Below are 21,816 nucleotides of genomic sequence, written 5' to 3' on the forward strand. Positions count from 1 at the left end.
ACATTAATAAACTTGGCCAACCAAAGCTATTGCTTAAGCCCTCAGGTCATTATTCAACCATCATGCTCAAACTCTGAACAACATTTGCACATTTCAAAATAAAATGATTGCTTGCAAAGCCCGGGACAGTATAGGGGTCTGGAGAACAGGTCTTCTGAGGAGAGGCTGAGGGAGCTGGGGCTGTTCAGCCTGGAGAAGAGGAGGCTGAGGGGAGACCTCACTGCTCTCTGCAACTACCTGAAAGGAGGTTGTAGGTGCTGGCCTCTTCTCCCTAGGGACTAGTGATAGGGCAAGAGGAAATAGGGTCAAGTTGCACCAAGGGAGGTTCAGATTGGATATTAGGAAAAAATTATTCACTGAAAGAGTGGTGAGGCACTGGAACAGAAACAGACTGCCCTGGGAGGTGGTAGAGGCACCATCCCTGGAGGTGTTAAAAAAACAGGTAGACATGGTGCTCCAGGAGATGGTGTAGTGGTTGCAGGGGTGCAGGGCTGATGGTTGAACTTGATGATCTTGAAGGTCTTTTCCAACCCTGACGTTTCTATGATTCTATGTAGCAGAAAAATAACATAATCTTGCTTTGTGAATGAAAAGTAATTTTCAGTACGTGGAAATTTACTTGGCAAAAATGTGTTTTAACCACATTTACCAGATCTCCATAGAAAACATGTAACTTACCATCTCCCTAGTCCTTTGGATAGTGAACTACTCAAACTCAGTTTTCAGTATCTCTTAAATGACAAGAGATGTAGAAACAACAACAGTGGATTAAGGGAGAAAATCCCCCAACAAATCTCCTGCCAGCCAAGTCAGCAGTTTATGAACCCTGCCTGGTTATACCCAGGCTGCTGCAAGCCTTTCTTTATTTTTCATCTCTAAGCCTCATATGCTGTCACTATATGCAGTTTCTTCACAGGACAGTGCTGTTACAAATCAGCTTTGCATTGGAGGCTCAAAGCAATGAAGTCTTTGCTAGTGTTCTGGATAATGCTGCTTTTCCTAGTTTCAAATTCTCTTACCTATAGCAGTAACAAAGAAATCCTGTACTGGCACTGCTCTTTCCCACAGGTGTATTTTTAGGCTGATTGCTAGCCTTTTCCTGAATTAGTATCCTTATGGTAAAGCATCACCATTTCTACTGCCTCATTACATACAGCTGATGGCAAAAAGCTACTAATTTTGAACACTGAAAATAAAAAGCAAATAAACTAAAACAAAACAAAACAAACTTATTTCACTGCAGACATGTTCCTGCCTACTTGATGCTCAACAAAAAAAACTTATTTTCAAGCCTACACCAGAAAAGAAATAATCTAGTCTCTTGGACATGAAAATTACTACAGATAAATTTAGAGCACTGATTAATATCTTCACTTTTAAATTACTTTTGAGTCATGCCTGAATGGAAAGTCTGACTTGGGAAAATACTAAAAATTACAGAATAGGATCCTATCATTTGTAAAAAGACTCTAGTATCATTAGTTCTTCCTAACCTATTAATGAATCATTCACCTTTGCATGAGTCATTAATAAATAAATTTAAAAAATAAAAATCCAAAACCTGTGCCCACAAGCACAGAAAGATTATTGCTTTATCTTCTTGTTGCAGACTCATAGTGACAGAACCCTGTATAATGTGAACACTGATGAACAGTGATGAGGGAAAGAAAACATCTCTGATGCCTTCTGTGTCACAAGTGCCCAGGGGATTTCAGCTTGGGTTGAATGGTGACTGAGAGTGGCATGTTTGCTTGTTTTATTATATATTAAGTCTTATAATCTGACGTGGAGATTCGGCTTTGCAGCAGCAGGAGGTTCATGCTGGCTGGAGAGGCCGAAGGAGCTGCAGCCAAGGGAAGGAGGCCAAGAAGAAAGAGGATGGAGGGCTGCTGGGCTGAGGGAGGAAGGATCAGCAGGGGTGCCACTGGTGCAGCAAGGAGGTCCTTCCTCAGTATCCATCCCTGGAGGAGGGCCTTCCTCTCATCCTCCACTCCACTCTGGTTCAGGCCACCACCAGGCTCCCTCTCTCTGTCCCCACTCATTCCTTGTTATCCCAACAACATTTACTATGCCACACTCAGAGAGTGATGCAGCATGAAAGAGGGGAAGGGCTGGCACCAGGCTGGGGAGGAGGCAGGAATATTAATAACTTATAACAAATAATAATAACTACTGAACCCTATACTCATCTTCCTTGCAGAGATAGGTGAATCTATTTGGGCAACAACAGTTGGTCCATTCATCTTCTGGCAAAGAAAAAATAAGCAATCTACTTAGTAATCTCTCTCTGCAGGCTGTAACCTGCCACCATTAAACAGCCCCTAATTATGCAGCTGGTCCCCTCTTGCTTAGCCAAGGAAGTTTGAGGTCATCACTGTGAACTGGCGAACACAAACTGGACCCCAAGGAAAGAGGAAGGTTAGAACTATTCCTTTCATGTGCCTGAGCAAGCCAAGGAAGTGACAGCAACTGCACTGATGGTGCGGAATCGTGTGCTAGTTCAGCTAATGATAGACTGAATTGCCCATCTTCTTCATCTGGCTGATCTTTCTAAGCAGTAATAAGATTCATATTTAAAATGAAGGTGCCAATGCCTTGGCAGGGCTACTTTGAGAAGACCTACACCCATTCTGCTCTGACTTTGCCAAAAGAACTGGGTCTGAAGTAAAGCATAGATGACACCCTCAACTGAGGCACAAGCCACAGCAAATAAAGGGAGTATTGCCTTGTTTTACTCAAGTACTTCACCTCTCTAGCCAATGCTGTTACCCATGGTGAAGGGGGAAAAGCAACAGACATCAGTAGTCAGCCATTGTGAGCATCTAGAGACCTCAACCATCCCTTCAGATCTTCAGCCTTATAATCATCAGTGCTACTCAGTTTTGGGATCCTGACTTCAGCCCTTTTGTGAAAATGTCCTTACCCAACAGATCACCTCTAAAAAAAGTATCACATGCTAATGAAATAAAGGGAAAAAAATTAAGCTTTACAGCTTAGAATTTCTAGTATGCTAATATTGGATGTATTTTTCACATATACTTTAAATTTCACAAAAAGACTAGTGTTCATGATATCTTAGTCATTCATACATGTCAGGAGTACCTATTAAAATTATTTTTATTCTACACAGAAATAGAAATGAATTCAGATTAAATGATAGCCTAGGTATCTAAATTAAGGTTTGAATTTCATAATTGCATTTAACATTCTGAATCAAAATCAAAGAGCAAGACCTAAACAGTCTTGCAATAATGTTATTTTCATGCATTAATAATTAAGACAAAGGGAGACTGTCCTTCCTACTGATAGCACATCTTTCTTCTTTTTCTGATACAGGACTTCAGTGAATCCTTTCCACTTAGGTAAGTGTTTCAGTGGGAAAACAAATGAGGGCATTCATGTAACAGTACATCTAATCAGTGCTTGCAGGTTTGTTTTTTGTTCTTTTAAATGGGTCCAAGGCTCTTACTAACTATAAATCATGGTATGTGTGGGCTTTTTCATTACTTCACAGTTAGCATGTAGTACACAAAATAAAAAATATGTATCTGTTCTACCAAAGAGTGTTAAGACTTGCCTTCCAAGGCGTGCAATGGGTGTTCAAGTCTATAGCTTTAGAAAGAAGAAAAGCAGTGTTTAAAATTTTTAATAGCATTAATTTTTGCATGATTTCTCTTTCCTATACTCAAAATGGCTAGGAAAAATCATGTTTAAATAGGTAGGTTTAGTATCAAATACCTCATCTGTTAAAGTCTTTATATATTAATTGCTGATCCACCTACTTATTTCACCATGTGAGAGGGAGTACCTTACAGTTTCTTTCTCCCTCTATGATCTCCTATTAAGTGGATTAATTTAACTAACATACTGCTCAGACTAAAATTGGAATATAGCCTGTGGCCTAAACCCACCAAAAACTCATCTTATTATTTTCCACTCTAATTTATGCAAGACACTTCATTGTTAAATGCCCAGTTATGAAAAATACATTTAAGATGGAAAGTCCAAATTGTAACTTTTAATCACTTATTTGGGAAAAAATCCACATTAGTAAAAGAGTTTAACAATTAATTTGATCATCCACCCTAACTCCCATCCACAGCAGAGGAGAGAGAATTAGTCTAGCTTCCTTTCCCTCTCCAGTTCCTCTCCTCAAGTTATTTTACTTCTTCCTTGGAAGTACAATTTGGAAAAAAATGGCAAGGCTAAAGGCTGACTAAAATGCAGTCCATACAGGAGCATACCAAAGCATACACACTCATCTTTGTGTGTCTTAAATTCCACAGAATATTTTCTATAACATAAATTAATTCCAGAGTGTTTTTAATATGCTGTGAGTCTCTTAAATATGGCAAACTTGCTCGGAAGTTATTAAAATAAAAAGAAATTATAAGTGATCTGAAAATCATTTGCATACTAAAACATTTGAAATTACTGTATTTTCAGGCTCCAAATTGGAATAAATGTCACTAAGATAATGATGAATTTTCATGACACATTAAGACAACATAATTACTTCAAAAATTAAGAAAATTTTCTCATTAGTGCTTTTTTTCTGTTTTAATAACTTGGACTTGCTTATAATAACTTTGGCTGAAGAACTCAATCAAAACACAGGCATTGTTCACAGACATCTAGACACATTTTAACAAGAAATACAGACAGCATCAAGATGTAAAATCAGCTTGCCAACAGACTGCTTGAAGATTTTGCTTTCCCTCACCTTATTGACCAATTTAGATGCCAAATTTAAAACACAAACTCAGCACATTTTAAGAAGATACAGGGAAAAAGATGTCCTTAATTGAAAGGCTGTCTATTAGCAACTAGGTTTGAGAGCTCCTGATGATCTCACTTCCTTGCATGCAGTGAATGGAGCAAAATGCTTCCCCGTTCATCAAGTGTGCTGCTACACACAGGTTTGTTTTACCTCAATAAATACTACAAAGTGGCCATCAAACACACAATCACATAAAGACTGTCTTGCTCTCTGCCCTCAGTAACTGCAGAACTAACAATTTGGCAGAAGACTGAACTCTGAAACTTCCTTTAAATGCTCTATCTTGCAACTTTATGTGCTAGCTGGCAATAACTCCCATGAGGGGGAAAAAAACAGTAATTTTCTTTTTATGGACATTCAAAGGTAATATTCTTTTTCAGTAACTGTAAATTGTAAGACAATTTATATATAACCTCAGTTTGTTAAAATTAAAAATACTGAAGAACATCTGACACTGTTCACATTTAAATGCCTTTATTCAAATTCACTAAATCTGTTTTTCGAAGTGTTTTAGAATGTAATTAATGTGTTGTAATGTGCTTTCCCATCACCACAAATTGTTTTTCAGGCAAAACTGACTTCAGAGAAATGACAGATGAAATGTTTTAAAATTATTTTGGAGTAGAGAAGTTAGATTAACTGTCAACAAATAAATATGTTTGGTTAACAGATGAACATTTATATTGTATCATTATACAAATTGGTATCTCACCCCCATAGCTGCCAGCATGTTACTATACATTTTTTTTTAATATGGTCAGAAAATAACACTGTGGTTTACCATATCCTTAAATGTTAAGCATCTTGAAATTACCTGTTAGTCAAAGTAAGCATAAACCCACCATAAAAGTTAAGGCAATGATGATACCAGGGCATTTGATCCCAGGCTATGTGACAGAATGTCCTTTTGCTGTACCACAGGTATCCTGAACTCCTGTGCTATGGGTGGGTAGGCATGTCTCAAGGTGTTCAGAAGGAAGGAAATGTGGTAATGTATTCAAAGAAGCAACAGGTAGAAGCCAGCTGAAGTTATTTACACTTTATTTCATTGCCACGAGACATTCTTTGTTTCAGCAACCATTTTGGATTATTTGTGTAATTCAAGGGATTTCTGCAGTAATTTTTGTAGTACTGGTCAACCTCTCCTTAAATGAACCACAAAATGAGTTGGGCTGGAAGTGACCTTAAAGATCCTCTAGTTCCAACCCCCCTGCCATGGGCAGGGACACCTCCCACTAGACCAGGTTGCTCCAAAACCCATCCAACCTGCCCCTGGACACTGCCAGGGAGGGGGTAGCCCCAGCTTCCCTGGGCAACATGTTCTAGTCTCTCACCACCCTTACAGGACAGAATTTCTTCCCAATGTCTAACCTAAATCTACCGTCCTTCAGTTTAAAACTATTACCTCTTGTCTTCTCACTACAAGCCCTTGTAAAAAGCTTCTCCCCAGCTTTCCTGTAGCCCCTTCAGGTACTGGAAGGCTGCTATGAGGTCTCCCCAGAGCCTTCTCTCCTCCAGGTTTAACAACCCCAATTCACTCAGCCTGTCTTCAGGTGCTCCAGCCCTCTGATCATCTCCATGGCCCTCCTCTGGGTTCTCTCCAACAGCTCCATATCCTTGTGCTCAGGGCTCAGGAACTGGACACACCCAATATCAGACTAACAGACCCAACATCTATTCTCTGACTTTCTTCACTGACACCAGCTGTAATGCTGTAGGCTTGCCAACAGTTTGGAAAAACTTGTTTCTGAACATATTTCTGAAGGTGTAACTGGTAACTATGTAACAGAACTTCTACAGCTTACTACTATCCCCATCCCCTTAAAGGGCACTTCGCAGACATTCTTGAGGAGATTTTTAGCACAACAGCCAAGAACCAGTGTAGTACCAAAAATTGGAAATAGTTCACAAAGGCCACAAATCCTTCTCCATGCCTTTTAAGGGTCTCACAGCACGTATGACAACATACGTATTCATTATAACAACAGTATAACTTGGATCTACTAATGGCACAGCACAGCAGGTGCTAGAGTCAATACAGGTATCAACATTAACCTCGTCTCATTTATCACAGTTACTACAAGAAAAGGATGGAGTTAGTTTCCTAACACTTTTTGCAAAGCCACTAACATGGTGAAACAATCCAATTTTTCAGGCACAAACACTGTATGCAGATCCATGCTACAGAGCTAAAAGTTTTTTTCACTCCTCCTGCCTTTTTTGCTGCTATCACCACATAACTGTCTCTTAGCTCAGAATTCCAGTTTTCTTTCCCTTGTCATCAGCCTTTTAATCTTGACAAAGTATATTCACATTAACTTAATCAACTTCTGCTTCAAGTGTAATTTTAAAAGCCTAATTTCCCCCCCCCCTCCATTTCTTACTTAAGTGAGACAGAGGAAAAAAGAACTGAAAGAATTTAAATTATGCACAATAATTTAACCAAAATAGCTATCTCAAACTTTCATCTCTATACCACCCACATAGAAGATAATGTCTCTGTGTAGTTCTAGCACTGTAAAATGTATTTTACAGATCATTAACTGTCACTATAGTCTTGCAAAAACATTGCATATGAGCAAAAAGAAAGGACAGAGAGATACTTCAATTTAATAAAGATGCCCAACACGGACAAAACTTAAGTATTTGAAAGTTTAGTATTTTGCAAACATATTACACCAGGGTTTATAATAACTTAGGGCAGGCTTCAACTGGAACCTGTTTTTGAGATGATTGCTAGGACCACAGCTTGGCATACAGAATCACAGCCCAGTCACAAGAAACAGGGGTGGTATATGTTTTGAGAAATTACCTCATCCATCTCTCAGCCCCAAAACAGGACCATTTTTACTGATGTCTTCATTCCTGAGAGAGGTTTATCCAACTTGTTTTTAAAAAATATTCTAAAACCTCTCCAAGTTATATCAGTATTCATACAACCTAAGCTAAACTCTTTAAGTATCACATTACTTTTCTTATCCAAAGTGGGTACATAGAACAGCCTGTATGTCTCCTCAATGCAGCTGCCTTTTGTCGATTTAAAATTCAGTTATTTTCAGTTTTCTCTTGCCTAGGCCAAAAATTTCCATTTCCTTCTATTACTTGGGGCACATGCTGTGCAAGGCTTGTGATCATTATTTTCTGCTGAACTTTCTCCAGCTGGCCAACATGAAGTGTGCTACAAAAATTTGGGCATAATACTCTACATGAAACAGGATTGTGTCATGCATTTTACAGGCCATAATTCTGCTTGTACATCCCTGTGTGATGTTGGACTTTTCTACAGTGGAAAATACTGTCGAGTCATGTTCAGCTTTTCATTCATACAATACTCAGATTCTTTCCCAAGGAACAGATATGTAAGCTGCTTTTATCCTCATTCTATATTTCTGCAGCTGCATTTTTGCCCAAATGTATTACTTCTACATGCCCATAGAGAGCCATCACTTGTTCTTCCTTCAAACCACTTCTCTAAATTGTAAGCATCACTATAAATCCTTATCTTGTCCTTCCACATGCCTGCAGCACCTCTCAGTTTTATGTCACCTGCACATGTAACTGGCAAACTCATTGGCTGCATCAAAGTTTTTAACTAAAATACTTAAAAATAAAAATCCAGGAAAGTTCTCTATACCACTGCTGGTTTTGTTGTTTTTTTGGTTGGTTGGTTGGTTTCTGTTTGTTTGCTTGTTTGCAGGTTTTTTGACAGTGAAATGTCCTTAACTGCTCTGAAAACTGAGCTTTACAACTTCCCAGGTGGGTTTGCAATCACACTGACAAAACTTATTCCAGGGCATAGTTCCTCCTGTTTATTAGAATGGCATGAGAAAAAGTATCAGAAGTTTCACCTAAGTCAAATTATGAGACATCAACAAATGTCCTCCTCTGTTCACAAGGTCTGTCACCCTATCAAAGGAGGAAATTGAATTGGTTTTGACATTATTTGTTCTTGAGCCAGCTCTTACTCATCATCCTGTCATCTCCTCTCAGCTTTCAAACAGCATGGAAATAATTTATTTCAGAATTTTTAGAGAAATTAAAGGTAACTTGACAAGGTCCTTTTGTCATTTTTTAAGAGTAGTATTGTGTTTGCCACTTTCCACTCTGTCATCTCACCTGCACCCCATCATTTCTGACAGGCAGATCATCTCAAGAACTGTCTGAAACAAACTACAAGTCGCTCAGCCAAGCCCTGCCAATTTAAAATCATTTCACAAAATCAAGCAGTTGAACATGTTACATCATAAGAGGTGAGACACTGTCCTCTGAATGTGCCCCACTGGCTGCAGAGAAGGTCAAGGTATCTAGGTAAAAACATCTAAAGTTAGAAGACCCAAATCCTAAAACTCCGTGTCCTACTCCTATAATTTTTCACCCAAAGTAGCCCAAGTCTGACATAACTAGAAAGCTGGGTTCCCTCTCCAATATGATTTACAAAAAGTCTTATCTTCCTGTTCTCATGAATTTGATGATCTGTCAAAAAACATTACAAAACAATAAACCAACAACAAAACAAAACCAACACAAACCCACCCAAACAAAACCAAAACAAATGCAAACAAAACAAGATCCCTTCTCTGAAATGGCTCTGATTCTTTTCTCCCTTACCGTGATTGTTTTATCATGTCATTTTCTTATACCATCAAGTTCTTACATCAGGATACATAACTGAGATTTCAGCCCAATACATTTCTTCTTTTCTTCATGGTCATTTTACTGAGTCAAGTCACAAAATCCCACATTACCATATCAATCAAAAGAACTATTTTTCCAAGTATTTGAAGGGTCTAGAGCACAAGTCTTATGAGGAGCCTCTGAGGGAACTGGGCATACTAAGCCTGGAGAAAAGAAGGCTGAAGGGAGACCTCACTCTCTACAACTACCTTACCCTTTCAGGTTGTAGCGAGGTGGAGTTGGTCTCTTCTCTCAAGTAACAAGCAATAGAACGAGATTAAATGGCCTCACTTGGTGCTAGGGGAGGTTTAGATTGGATATTAGGAAAAATTTCTTCACTGAAAGGACTGTCAAGCATTGGAACAGGCTGTCCAGGGAAGTGGTGGAGTCACCATCCCTGGAGGTATTTAAAAGACATGTGGAAGTCATGCTTAGGGACATGGTATAGTAGTAGACTTTGCAGTGCTATGTTTGTGGTTGGAATTGATGAACTTAAAGGTCTTTTCCCACCATAACAATTTTATTATTCAATACATGAAGTAAATATCTTTGAACACATCTTTTTGTTTATTCAGTTGATATCTTGTGTTAGAATACTGATTCCGTGCTTTTCAGTATTGTGATCTGCTGCCCTCCTTCTTCATTCCTCATGCTCAATATTCCAACAGTGAGAAACGTGGAGATTGATCTATCCGCTTTTGTTTTCCCTCCCACCATAGCACAATTTACTTTGAAGGCTCACTAATAGAGGTATTATAAATACAGCTCTCCCTCTCAAGGCAGAGATACTTAGTTACTATTAACACAGGAAAAACGAAAGGATAGAAACATGGACTGAAGGGGTTGGACTCACAATTTTTACATCTCTGTCTTTACAAATCCACCTACCACGTCACTCACAACGTGCAGACCTCACTTGTTCTTAATTCTGTTTTGTTAATTACTTGATTGTTACATTTATGTCTTCATAGTATGAACAGACTGTAATTGGCTTGCAACTGATTTCTCTGCCATTTTCAGAGCATTTCCCCCCAACAGCTTCGTATCCGTGGTGCGTGCAGCTTTCTTTAGAAAGCAAGTTAGTTGAAACTGGCGTGAAACTGGGAAAAAGACACTGCAAAACAGCAGAGCAAGTAAAACCACCAGATAAGCCTCTTCCCTTGAGTACTTGCTACGCATATGCTTTTGTGCTAAGGGAATGCAAAACAGTAACATCAGCACAAAATTACTCATACAGCCGTAATCCCTAATGTGCTAATGAAAGCCGCACAACTTACGCAATCTTGGCGCACACTGAGCACTTCCACTGCCCATCAGCTCCCACGTCACGACACGTGTTGCAAACTCGGAGTTTGCAGGTTTGGCACAAGTCCCCTCTGTCAAAGATCAAGCCCAGGCTTTTCTGACAGCGAACACAGACCCTGCTGTTGTCCTGTTGACAATGACGGTTTCCACCTTTCCTTCTCACTTCCAGAAGCTCATTTTTCAATTTCCTAGAAGTAAGAAAAGAAGATCTCTTAAATTGGAGAAACAACTCAATCATCTGTGAGAATTTTTTTACAGATTAGGACGTGGAGGTAAAAACTACAAGACAAAAATAAATACAAAACAAATGGATTTTTTTATATTTGCTGTATTTTTTGGTTACACATACGACAAAGAATTAAAAAAAATATCTATCCTCCACCTCTCAGACATGCAGTCAAGAGGAAAATCTTGTGGTAGATCAGTTAAAGTAACTGCAGACAGCTGAGCAGTTCTGGACAACTGGTAAACCGTCTTTGCTTGTTCCACATCAATAATTGAAGTCATGCTGAGCCCAGGTTGACAGAAGCTCAAAACTGGGAATATCCTGTGCATTCACAGAAGGAGAAGAAGAAAATCTTTCTGTGATTATTGTGCATTTAACAGCATGTCAGTATAGAGTTAGCTAGAAGCATATATGAAATTCTGCACCAGCTATTCAAAGCCTAAAAACCCCCAAACCAAAACATCTAAATGGAGAGTGGCATTATGCTGTGACACCACAATTTTTTTAATTTTTTTTTTTTTAAAGGAGAATATATATCAGTTTCAATAATGCAACTTGCAGAATACCAGTTCTGCCACTGACTCTGAAGGATAAAAATATTTGCATTTAAAACTTAATTTTGAAGGCTGCAATTTCAATGGTGCACAAGTTGGGTCCTGTAAATTCTATATTTCCAACAGCTAAAAAAGGAATTTGAAGAGAAAGAGTTAGAAAGGATGACAGGAGAGGCATTTTTCTATGCCTTCCTTCCCAAACCAGGGATTCCAGCAGGACCTCATCATAACCCAAACCTCTCACTAATAGCTCCTTATACCTCGATTCCTGACTTCAACTCCACAGCTTTCCCTCCCACCATGCAGCCCTTAGCTGTTACTCATCCCACCCCAACCCACAGAACCATCTAGGTTGGAAGGGAATACTGCAGGTCACCTATTCTAAACTCATAGCCAAAGAAAGGCCAACCAGGCTGGATTGAGCCTGTGTCCTACTGAATCTTGAGTTAACAGAGTAATTCTAGTAAACAATCCACAGTGTCTCTAGGCACCTGTTCCAGAATCTGACTAATTTTAGGTTGTTTTCTTTAAAACAACACAAAATGCCTTCCTAATATCTGAACAGAACCTCCCACAGTCCAACTTGTTCCCATTGCCTCTTCTTTCACTGTGTAGGTGTGAAAGGAGTCTGGCTCCATTTTTTCTATACCATGAAACTAAGGACTTGAAGACAGCAATCATGTCAGTTCTCTCTGCCCCTCCATAAATGCCATGTGCTTCAGCCCTCTAATCATCTTCATAGCCCTCCACTGAACATTCTCCAGTATGTCAATGTCTCTACTGTTCTGGGAAGCCCCAAACCGGAAACTGTGTTCCAGATGTGGTCTCCCAATTGCTGAATATAGGGGACAATCACTGGCCTCATCTGCTACTGTAGTCCTCTACGTGGTCAAAATTGTTATGTCTTCTCAACACTTCTTAGCTGAAGCTTCATCCACTCAACCCTCAGGCTCCTCTTATCCTCCCATCCACCTCAACCTTTCCAATACACAATCTACAGGTCCTCTGCTCTCCCCAGGCGTTTTCTGCCTCCCCCATACCCCAGTCCCTACTATTTTAAGCTCCTCCATTCTTTCAAACCCTTCCTGCACTCCCCTCTCCTCCAGAAAAACCTCTTTCCCAGGGCCCCAGTTCAGCAATTGCTAAGTACTTTCAGTTTTATATGCTTGGTCGTTCCTGTATCCAGCTCCCCCCACCCTTCCCTACACTCATGCACTACAATCAGCCAAGAGTCTCTAGAGTTCCTGTATCACTAAATACTCCAGCTCACTGAAATCACAATCATGTGGAGATGCATTAAGGGGGATTTAAAAAACCTGGCTACCAGCTTCACTTAAAGATCAATAAGAAGGTGTCAGGAATAAAAGCATTTCAGGAAAATAAAACAAAATAAAGATTACAGGTTGCAGCCCAGTGAAGGAGGTCAGGAACATTACTCAGGCCACCAGAGACTAAGTTCTGACAGAATTAGGTTATTTGTGGATACATTGCCTTGCTATAAGGCTGGCTAGCATTTTGCTTCCCACTGGGATCCCGTGAACTGTTGAAGAGTTGCACCTGGCCTGCAGATGCTCAACCTCTGACAGCTTTTGAAAAAGGCCATGTCCAATCCCTCCAGGCAGTGACTACAAATCCTGTCAAGCGTTTTCCTCTGCTGGCCTTTATCCAAAAGTGATTTCTGCATTCTACTTTGGACCCTTCCTCTCCCACGTTCAATTGGAACAGACTTTCTATGATGCGATAGCCTTCAAAAGACTGTCCAGGATTAATGAGCTTTCTTGGTAATTTGCTAATTATTCTTGCAGTTGCATCTGCTAATTGCTCTTGCACCTTACACCTACCTACCTCCTGCAGAGATACTCTTAGTTACAGGTCCACATCCATTTTCTTCTTCTGTCAATCAGCCAGTTCCAAGCGCAGATAAGTGACTTGCACTACAGCAACTGCCAACTGTGCTGCAATATTGCTGTGGTGCACAGGGAAGGCAGATGATCACCACTATTGCCACTCCTTCCTTGAATCTACCTCCTAAACAAGCCTGCCTCCAGACAGTAAAAGCTAATTTATCTGCTTCTTCTGGACAGATACTTAAAGAAAGAAAGAAAAAAAAATCAACCCTGATACTAGAACACTTTTGACCACACCATTTTAAAAGAGATACCACTTCTATCCACTTGAATAACAAACACATCTTTCTGTGCTTCTGAAGACATCTAATTACCACTGAGGCGACGATCACTTACATTTCATTAAATATCAAGCAACATTCACAAAATGCTTGATGACATAGAGTCTGCCCTCACAGCAGTGTGAATTTGTCAGAGAAAAAGTACTGTGCTACATGTCTCTTATTTTAGTGTGGCCACTTTCAGTACCACCTGATCTCAGGAAAATTCCTTAAGATCAGATTGTGTTTTCATGTATTGAGAGGTACTGAAGCACTTTCCACTTCTGCCCCCAAAGCCCTCCCTGTCACAGCTGAGTGCCCTTCTTCACCAGGGCTTCTTAATCTGGCAGATACTTGATGCTTCTGACCCTCTCATCTGTTTTTTGTCTTCCTCAAGTTTGCTCAAATCATCTCCTTGCCTCTGTGCTCGGTCTATCCAATGAACAGTCCTCAGAGCTGCAACGGGAAACACTGCTGTAAGGAGACTTTCAAGTATGGAAAATGTGGACCCAAGAAAAAGAAGAGGAAGGGCAGACCCAGTTTGCAACTGTCACCTGCATCACCAGTCTGACCTGCACTCACCAGTTTCTGTTCTACTTTCCACTCTGAGCTGACAGCAGACATGGACACAGTGTGCAACCAGAGCCCTGGGATTGCTCTTCGCTTCCACGTGGCCTCTTCAGCATCTCAGCCACTCCACTCTTCCTGCTCGCTTCTCATAGGGCAGCTCAAACTGTTGGTCTAACTTACTGGTACAGAGGTGACAGCTACAGTTTATAACTAAGTACAACAAGCAAATGCTAACAGATTCAGCTTTACTTCCCCACACAAAAATCTCCCTGCATCTGTACTGGGTTTACATGGCAAGGTTTTGGCAGTTGGGAGTCTTCAGGGGTCACCTCTGTGAGATCAAATCAGAGGCTGTGCCTTTGCAGGCAGTGCTGGTTCCAGCTGGCTCCAAAACAGACCCACTGCAGGCCAAAGCTGAGTCCATATTGCTGGCACATATTTAAGAAAGGGGGGAGGAGTGAGGAAAATGTGAAGCAACCCTGCAGACACCAAATTGGTGAAGGAGGAGGAAGAGGAGGTGCTCCAGCTGCCAGAGCAGAGATTCTCCAGCAGCCAGCTGGGATCCAGTTTCCTTTGGGACTTGAACATCTGCATGCAAAACAACAACCTGAACCTTGTCCAAGTGTCAGAGGAACTCAAAAGATTAATATTGTTAATCTTCAAATCTCAAAAGGGTTAAAATCCTATGCACAAGCAAAGCTCATTTTTATACCAGGCTTATTTGCAATGGCTCATTTTTACTTAAAAAATTAAAATCAAAAGTGAACCATTGCATTTTAATAACTCTACAGGCTGTATGATATCATCTTTCTGGTAATCATCAGTGTGTCCTACAGACTGCATGCAGGTGACTAATGTTCAAACAAAAACTTCACTGAACTCCTTCCATTTTAGCCTTCTCCCTCCTCTCTGCAACTTTGAGGCTCTTTTGTGCTTAATTAAAAGCATCACTGGGCACAAAGGCTGTTTTTTAAGTAGTTCCATTTTAAAATAAGGAAATCACTATCAGCCCAAACCAATAAACAGTGCATTTTTATACCAAATCTTGCCTAGAGATCAACATGTTGAAACACCAATATTCTTTTGACATTAAAAATGCATTTTTCCTACTATCCAGTTGTGGTGATTGCAACTGTATTTTCCACTGCTTATGCAATACAACATTTTGAATTCTTATCAGATGACAGTTGATTTGCCAACAGCATGAATTCTGAAAATTGTTTGTTTTCTTGTTTTTCAATACAGAGCTGCCTTTGATGACTTTAAGATAACTGAGACAAAATAAATCTACCCACAGCTTCTCCACTCACTTAGTCAAACAGATTACACAGAAGAATTTTAAAAAGCAAGCAAACAATGTATGGACAGATATACTGGATATGAACTTTCTTTTGCGATTCCCTATCCTATTTGTTGAATTTAACTACTAACTGATCGTAGCAAATATGTTCAGATCTTAAGAAAACAAAGAACAAAGTATCTCAAGGGCTAGGAAGAGTAGGAGGAAGTGGGTGAGTCATCTGAAAAAAAATCTATCATCGTAGCAGCCTCTAAACAACCACAGCCTACCTGCACTAGTTACACAACATTGAAAAGGGAGAACACGTGCAGTGTGTAGCTGGACTGACTTAGCACTACTCTTCATCCCCCAATATAGGAACCAGCTGTATTGTAAACATCCAATTTCCTTTTGCCATTCCAACATTTGGGCTCTCCTTAATTTTTAAGGAATCTAATGCACTGTGCAGTTAGATATTTTTAATCTAAAATATTTTAAAAAATAATTAATCTTTATCAATCCTCTCCTAGTAATATAAAAGAGAAAATAAACTCAGCAGAAGCCAATTTAATAAGTAGCTGGAGAAAATGTATCCTATCATACACTGAAGTTTCTAAACCATCTATTACAACAGCTGTTTGACAAAAGATAGTGGACATGAGCCACCAACGTGCAGTTGCAGCCCAGAAGGTCAGCTCCATCCTGGGCTGTATCAAAAGAAGTGTGGGCAGCAGATCGAGAGGGGTGATTCTGACCCTTTACTCTGCCCTGGTGAGACCTCACCTGGAGTGCTACATCCAGCTCTGGTGCCCCCAGGACAAGAAAGATGTGGCCCTGTTGGAGCGTGTCCAGAGAAGGGCCACAAAAATGATCCGAGGGCTGGAGCAGCTTTCTGATGAGGACAGGCTGAGGGAGTTCGGGTTGTTCAGTCTGAAAAAGAGAAGGCTCCAGGGAGACCTCATAGTGGCCTTCCAGTACCTGAAGGAGGCCTACAGGAAAGCTGGGGAGGGACTTTTACGTGGGCTTGCAATGAGAGGACAAGGGTCAATGGTTTTAAGCTGAAAGAAGAGAGATTTAGGTCAGAGATCAGGCAGAAATTCTTCAGTGTAAGGGTGGTGAGACATTGGAACAGGCTGTCCAGAGATGTTGTGGGGGTTCCATCCCTGGAAGTGTTCAAGGCCAGGTTGGATGAGGCTCTGAGCAGCCTGTTTTAGTGGGAGGTGTCCCTGCCCAAGCAGGGGAGTTGGAACTTGATGGTCTTTAAGGTCTCTTCCAACTCAAAAAATTCTGTGATTCTGTGATTCTAAAAATAAAATTCTTACTATCAAGAATAGCAGAATATTTAGCCCTACCTCTAACTGTGAGTTCATATTAAGATCCCTCTACCTCTACTATCTGCAAAAATACGTTAAATGCATTGGAAAAGAGTTCTGTTGTAATTAGTATTCTAGGTAACACTGAATGACTTAACCTAACCCTTTCCAAATGGGGCCTAAAAGGTGCATATAAAGTATAAAAGCAGGAAGCAAAACCAGAAAAGTATTTGGCCAACACCAAATTTGAGAAATTACTCAGACCCTACATCAAGTCCACCTAGCCAGTAAATATGAAAACCTGATGCCTTGAAAAGAAGAGGGGGAAAATTCAGGCAGCAAAGACCACAGTTCAGTAAAACCCAAACTAAGGAGCAGCAAGCAGGTGTAGTTCTTGGCAAAGCTGCTTGCTCTTGCACTGCCTGCAAGGGGCAGAAAATAGCCTCACTCTTCCCTACTGACTCTAAACATCAGAAGGCAGTCAAAGGCATTTGCTCATTCCCTCACAAATGCAGCCTCCAGAGATAGTGTTTCTCCCAAACCCTTATAATCCTGCAGAGGAAGAAGCAACAAGAAGCCTTAACAGATCCATTTTTTCTTAATAGTATGCTTAATAGTATGCTTTATAGTATGCTTTACCCTGGGGAATATTTATTCCCCAATTACAGAAAAGCAGAATAGCTATACTGCTGTAAGAGGCAGCGCACTCACTGCTCAAGCCATTCATTTAAATGAATGCCATCACAGCCTCTCATACTGTAAGTGCAACCCACTTGCTTTGAGTCAGATAACTTTTTTTTTTTTTAAATACTGAACTTCCCCACCCCGTTTCAGTAGGATTTTGGAAAATACTTTTGTGCTGGTTTGATGGCTTTTTTGGTAGTGGGGGAGGGGCCCCAGGAGTGTTTCTACCTCATCTCCTTTTTTTTGAAAGACCACTGTCAAATGTAATGGCACATGTTGACAGTGTTTTGTTTGTTCAGTCTGATGGAAAAGTCTCAGGTTCAAATAATAACAATCTGTTACATTCACTTGAGAAACGAGGTAGCTGCCAGATAAGCAACCCTTTAACTTCCCGTACACACATGGATGAGCAGTATGCTTTAAGATAAGGGCTCTTTGCTTCTGATATTTATAGGCAGTTTTGCAAAAACATAGACCACATACCATACTATATAGCAATCATTTTATGCTTATAGACAGGTCCAAATGTATACTCAGCAGATAAGTCAATTCCCATTCCTGTTACTCAAAATTAATTAATTTTTTTTCTGAAGTACTTGCCTGTAGTTACCACATGGTGGTATCAATGCTAACCATTTCTCCTCTATTGTAATGAAGTTAATACCCTAAATTGCCTCTGTGGATCTCTTCAGACTAAGGACATGCCATTTTAGTTAACTGATAAGACAGGAATGCCAACTTTCCTTGTCAATACAGACCTGGGGCTGGTGCAATTCTTACACAACTTCTGGCAACCTAAGTTCTGAGGGATTGATACAAGTAATAACAATAAAGCCCTGTTGTTTAAAGAAATTGGCATGTTTCTTCTTTCTTTTCTCAGTTAACAAATTTATTATCCTGGTATCTCCTCTTCTAAAAGTATGGTATTATTTACAGCTTTGCTTCATACAGAATGAAAAGACCCTTTGTATTTTAAATGCTGTCTAGGAAAAATGTCAAGGCAAGAAAGCAACGTGCATTAGCAATAAGCGTGGCATTTGTGTTTGCTCTGTGGTAGCAGAATAACTATGAGATGAAGACCTAGCTCCAAATGCAAAATGCTGCCACCCGCAGACCCAGTTATACCCAGTTCCTTGTGTAAAACCATAGCTCAGAGAGGAGGCAGGGGGGCTGATGTTGAAACACAAACAAGCTAACAAGAGATGGAATGCACCTAGTATATGGTACACCCCCCTTTTAGCAAATACATTCTTTCAATTTAGTATTTATGTAATGACTTGTGGCACTACACATTCAGTGTGATACAGGTTTTCATAAAAAGGGTATTAAAAGAACAAATCTACTTAAAAATAGTAAAAGGATGGGAAAACAAGGAAAAAGATATGTTTCATTCCAAAACAGTCAGTTCACAATGTCTTGACTGACATTACCAGATGTAAGTTTCTCCCAGCAACTCGTACATTAAAAGACACCCTACTTTTTCACCCTCAGTATGGTCAGGTTTAGCCTCAAGAAGAGAAGGCTCTTGGGAGACCTTATAGTGGCCTTCCAGTACCTGAAGGGATCTACAAGCAACCTGAGGAGGGACTGTGTACAAGGGCATGTAGTGATAGGACAAGGGGTAATGGCTTTTAACTGGAAGAGGGTAGATTTAGGTTAGATACTAGGAGGAAATTCTTCACTGTAAGGGTGGTGAAACACTAGAACAGATTGCCCAGGGATGGATTCCCCATCCTTGGAACTTTTCATGCCAGGTTGGATGGGGCTTTGAGCAACCTGGTCTAGTGGGAGGTGTCCCTGCCCATGCAGGGGGGTTGGAACTAGATGGTCTTTAAAGTCCCTGCTAACTCAAAGCATGCTACGATTCTTAGGTTTTTTAGCTCTATATAATTGATGCTATGTAATGTTTCTTACTTGTATTATCAAAACTAGACCAGAGAAACAGTACTTGCTGCCTTCTGCATTTCTCTCACATGTAGGTAAAATATTAGTACATCAAATAAAAATACAAGAACAGTCACCTGTACTGCAGAACACAAATAACTCCTACATTTACTAGTGCTTTCATGTTGAACAAGAAGACCCTTTCAAACTATGACTGCTTTTGAAGATTAATAGGAACAGAAAAAACAGTTCTCACAATAGATTAAGAAAGAATGGAATAGACTAATAAAAATTCTTCAGTACAATGTACAAGTAAGCATCTTGGAGGAATGAAAAATGTCTTGAAAATAAATACAAAGGGACTTGTTCTTCTGCAAAGTACTTCAATAAAACATATAACAGATTGCACCAAATGGAATTCCAAAGACAACAAATGTTCCTCTGAAGTATAGTTACAAGCCATAATTAAAGATATCCTTGCCAAGCTGTATTCAAAAAGAAAAAGCATTAAGACTTCAGTCTTCTATGAAGTAGTTACCCACCCAATTCTTTGGAATAGTCTTTTATAGACTACTTTCCACCATTATCAAGCACAGTATGGTCTATTGACAATTCTCCAAATAGACTCTGAATCTGAAACATATTGGTTCATATACAAATGCCAGAAGCAAGCACAAGCAACACATTGCCTCATTAGTTACCCTAATTAGCATTATATTTCACATTAGCTTCATTTTCATCCTTTTATTAGGGTGCTCTTTTCATTTGTACCAAAATATAGATAAGACAATGCCACCTGTCGCTTTACTGAGGTGCATCCTCCAGAGATGCCTTGGGTTCCCCAAATCAGTAGGTTTGGCAGAGTGACTTCCAGTAGTGCCAAAACACTCCCAGAAAATTAGGGGGTTTAAGACATTGTATTAAAAAAACCCCAACAGAACAACACCAAACAAAACAACAAAAACCACCAAACCCAGCAAACAAAAAACCCCCCAAGACCTCAATAAACTCAACTTTCCACTTGATATTGGGAAGAGACAGGAGTAGAAAAGGTGGCATTCTGTGGGTTTGGGAATCTAGTGATCTGATACACTAATGCACTTCATACTGCTGCCTTTGATCGATGGCTTCTGCCACACACATTTCCAAGGCCATTACCTTAGAAAACTGAAATACTTAGAAATGCTACTACAAAACAGAGCACAATGTCTGGAACAAACAGTTCTCTATCTGGGTTTTCTTCTGTTCTATTTTCTTCTTCATCTGACAAATCATGAAGGAGATTAAATTATTAACTTGCCCCCACCAGAACAAAGAAACACCTTTTCTTCCAGTCTTGAAGCAGAAGCATCCACCAGTTTTAGCCCACTCCATTTAGATGAATCACTGTTTCCCCACTTAAAGGGTCTGCACACCAGTAAGTGTGGGGGACTGCACTTAGACTTTGTTCTCTCGAGGTTGCAAGACTTCTGAAACTGGTGGCTAACTCTACATTGATTTCCAAATAATAATTTTATACAAAAGAAGTCTCAGCAGGTGCTGAACATACATCTCTGCACAATGTCTAAAACCAAAGGGAAGAACAATGCAGCCTGGCCTTGGAACACACAGACAGAAACCGACAAAGGCTGGAAATCTTCCTTGTCTCATCCATTACACACAGCAGCCTTGCCAACACCAAGCCTGCTCCTCAGAATCAGCAATCTGTAGGAGTTTAGAAAGGACAGATGTTTATCTGCACTCTATAAGAGTTTAAAAGAGGAGATGTAAACGGAAACAGCAACAGCATACTGGAAAAGCACAGGAAACTTTGCAGAACTGATACTGAGCTGAATTAACTGAATTTAATAGAATCATAGAATCATTAAGGTTGGAAGGGACCTTGAAGATCATAAAGTTCCAACGCCCCTGCCATGAGCAGGGAACCCTACCTCTAGACCAGGTTGCACAAAACCTCATCCAACCTGGTCTTAAAAACCTCCAGGGATGGGGAATCAACAACCTCCCTGGGCAACCCATTCCAGTTCCTCACCAGCCTTATAGTGAATAATTTCTTCTTAATATCTAACCTAAATCTCCCCTCTCTCGGTTTAAAACCATTACCCCTTGTCCTATCACTATCTTCTCTGATGAAAAGCCCCTCCCCAGCTTTCCTGTAGGCCCCTTTCAAGTACTGGAAGGCTGCTATAAGGTCTCCTCGGTCTCCTCCTCTTCTCTAGGCTGAACAGCCGCAAATCTCTCAGCCTGTCTTCATAGCAGAGGTGCTCCAGGCCTTTGATTGTCTTGGTGGCCCTTCTCTGGACCCTCTCCAACAGGTCTATACCTTTCTTGTGCTGAGGGCACCAGAACTGTATACAGTATTCCAGGTGGGGTCTCACCA

The 21,816-nt window shown here is 40.2% G+C and overlaps 1 protein-coding gene across 1 annotated transcript in view; it reads right to left on the reverse strand.

Moving 5' to 3' along the window:
• SYTL5 (synaptotagmin like 5) overlaps window positions 1-21,816 on the reverse strand; it is a 92,793-nt gene that overhangs the window by 32,448 nt on the left and 38,529 nt on the right. Inside the window, exon 3 of the mRNA XM_051609126.1 lies at window positions 10,732-10,947. Within this exon, the coding sequence (XP_051465086.1) occupies window positions 10,732-10,947 (216 nt within the window). The remainder of the gene's footprint in view (window positions 1-10,731; window positions 10,948-21,816) is intronic.

The sequence above is a fragment of the Apus apus genome, chromosome 1 (assembly GCF_020740795.1).
Source record: "Apus apus isolate bApuApu2 chromosome 1, bApuApu2.pri.cur, whole genome shotgun sequence".
NCBI classification, from domain to species: domain Eukaryota; kingdom Metazoa; phylum Chordata; class Aves; order Apodiformes; family Apodidae; genus Apus; species Apus apus.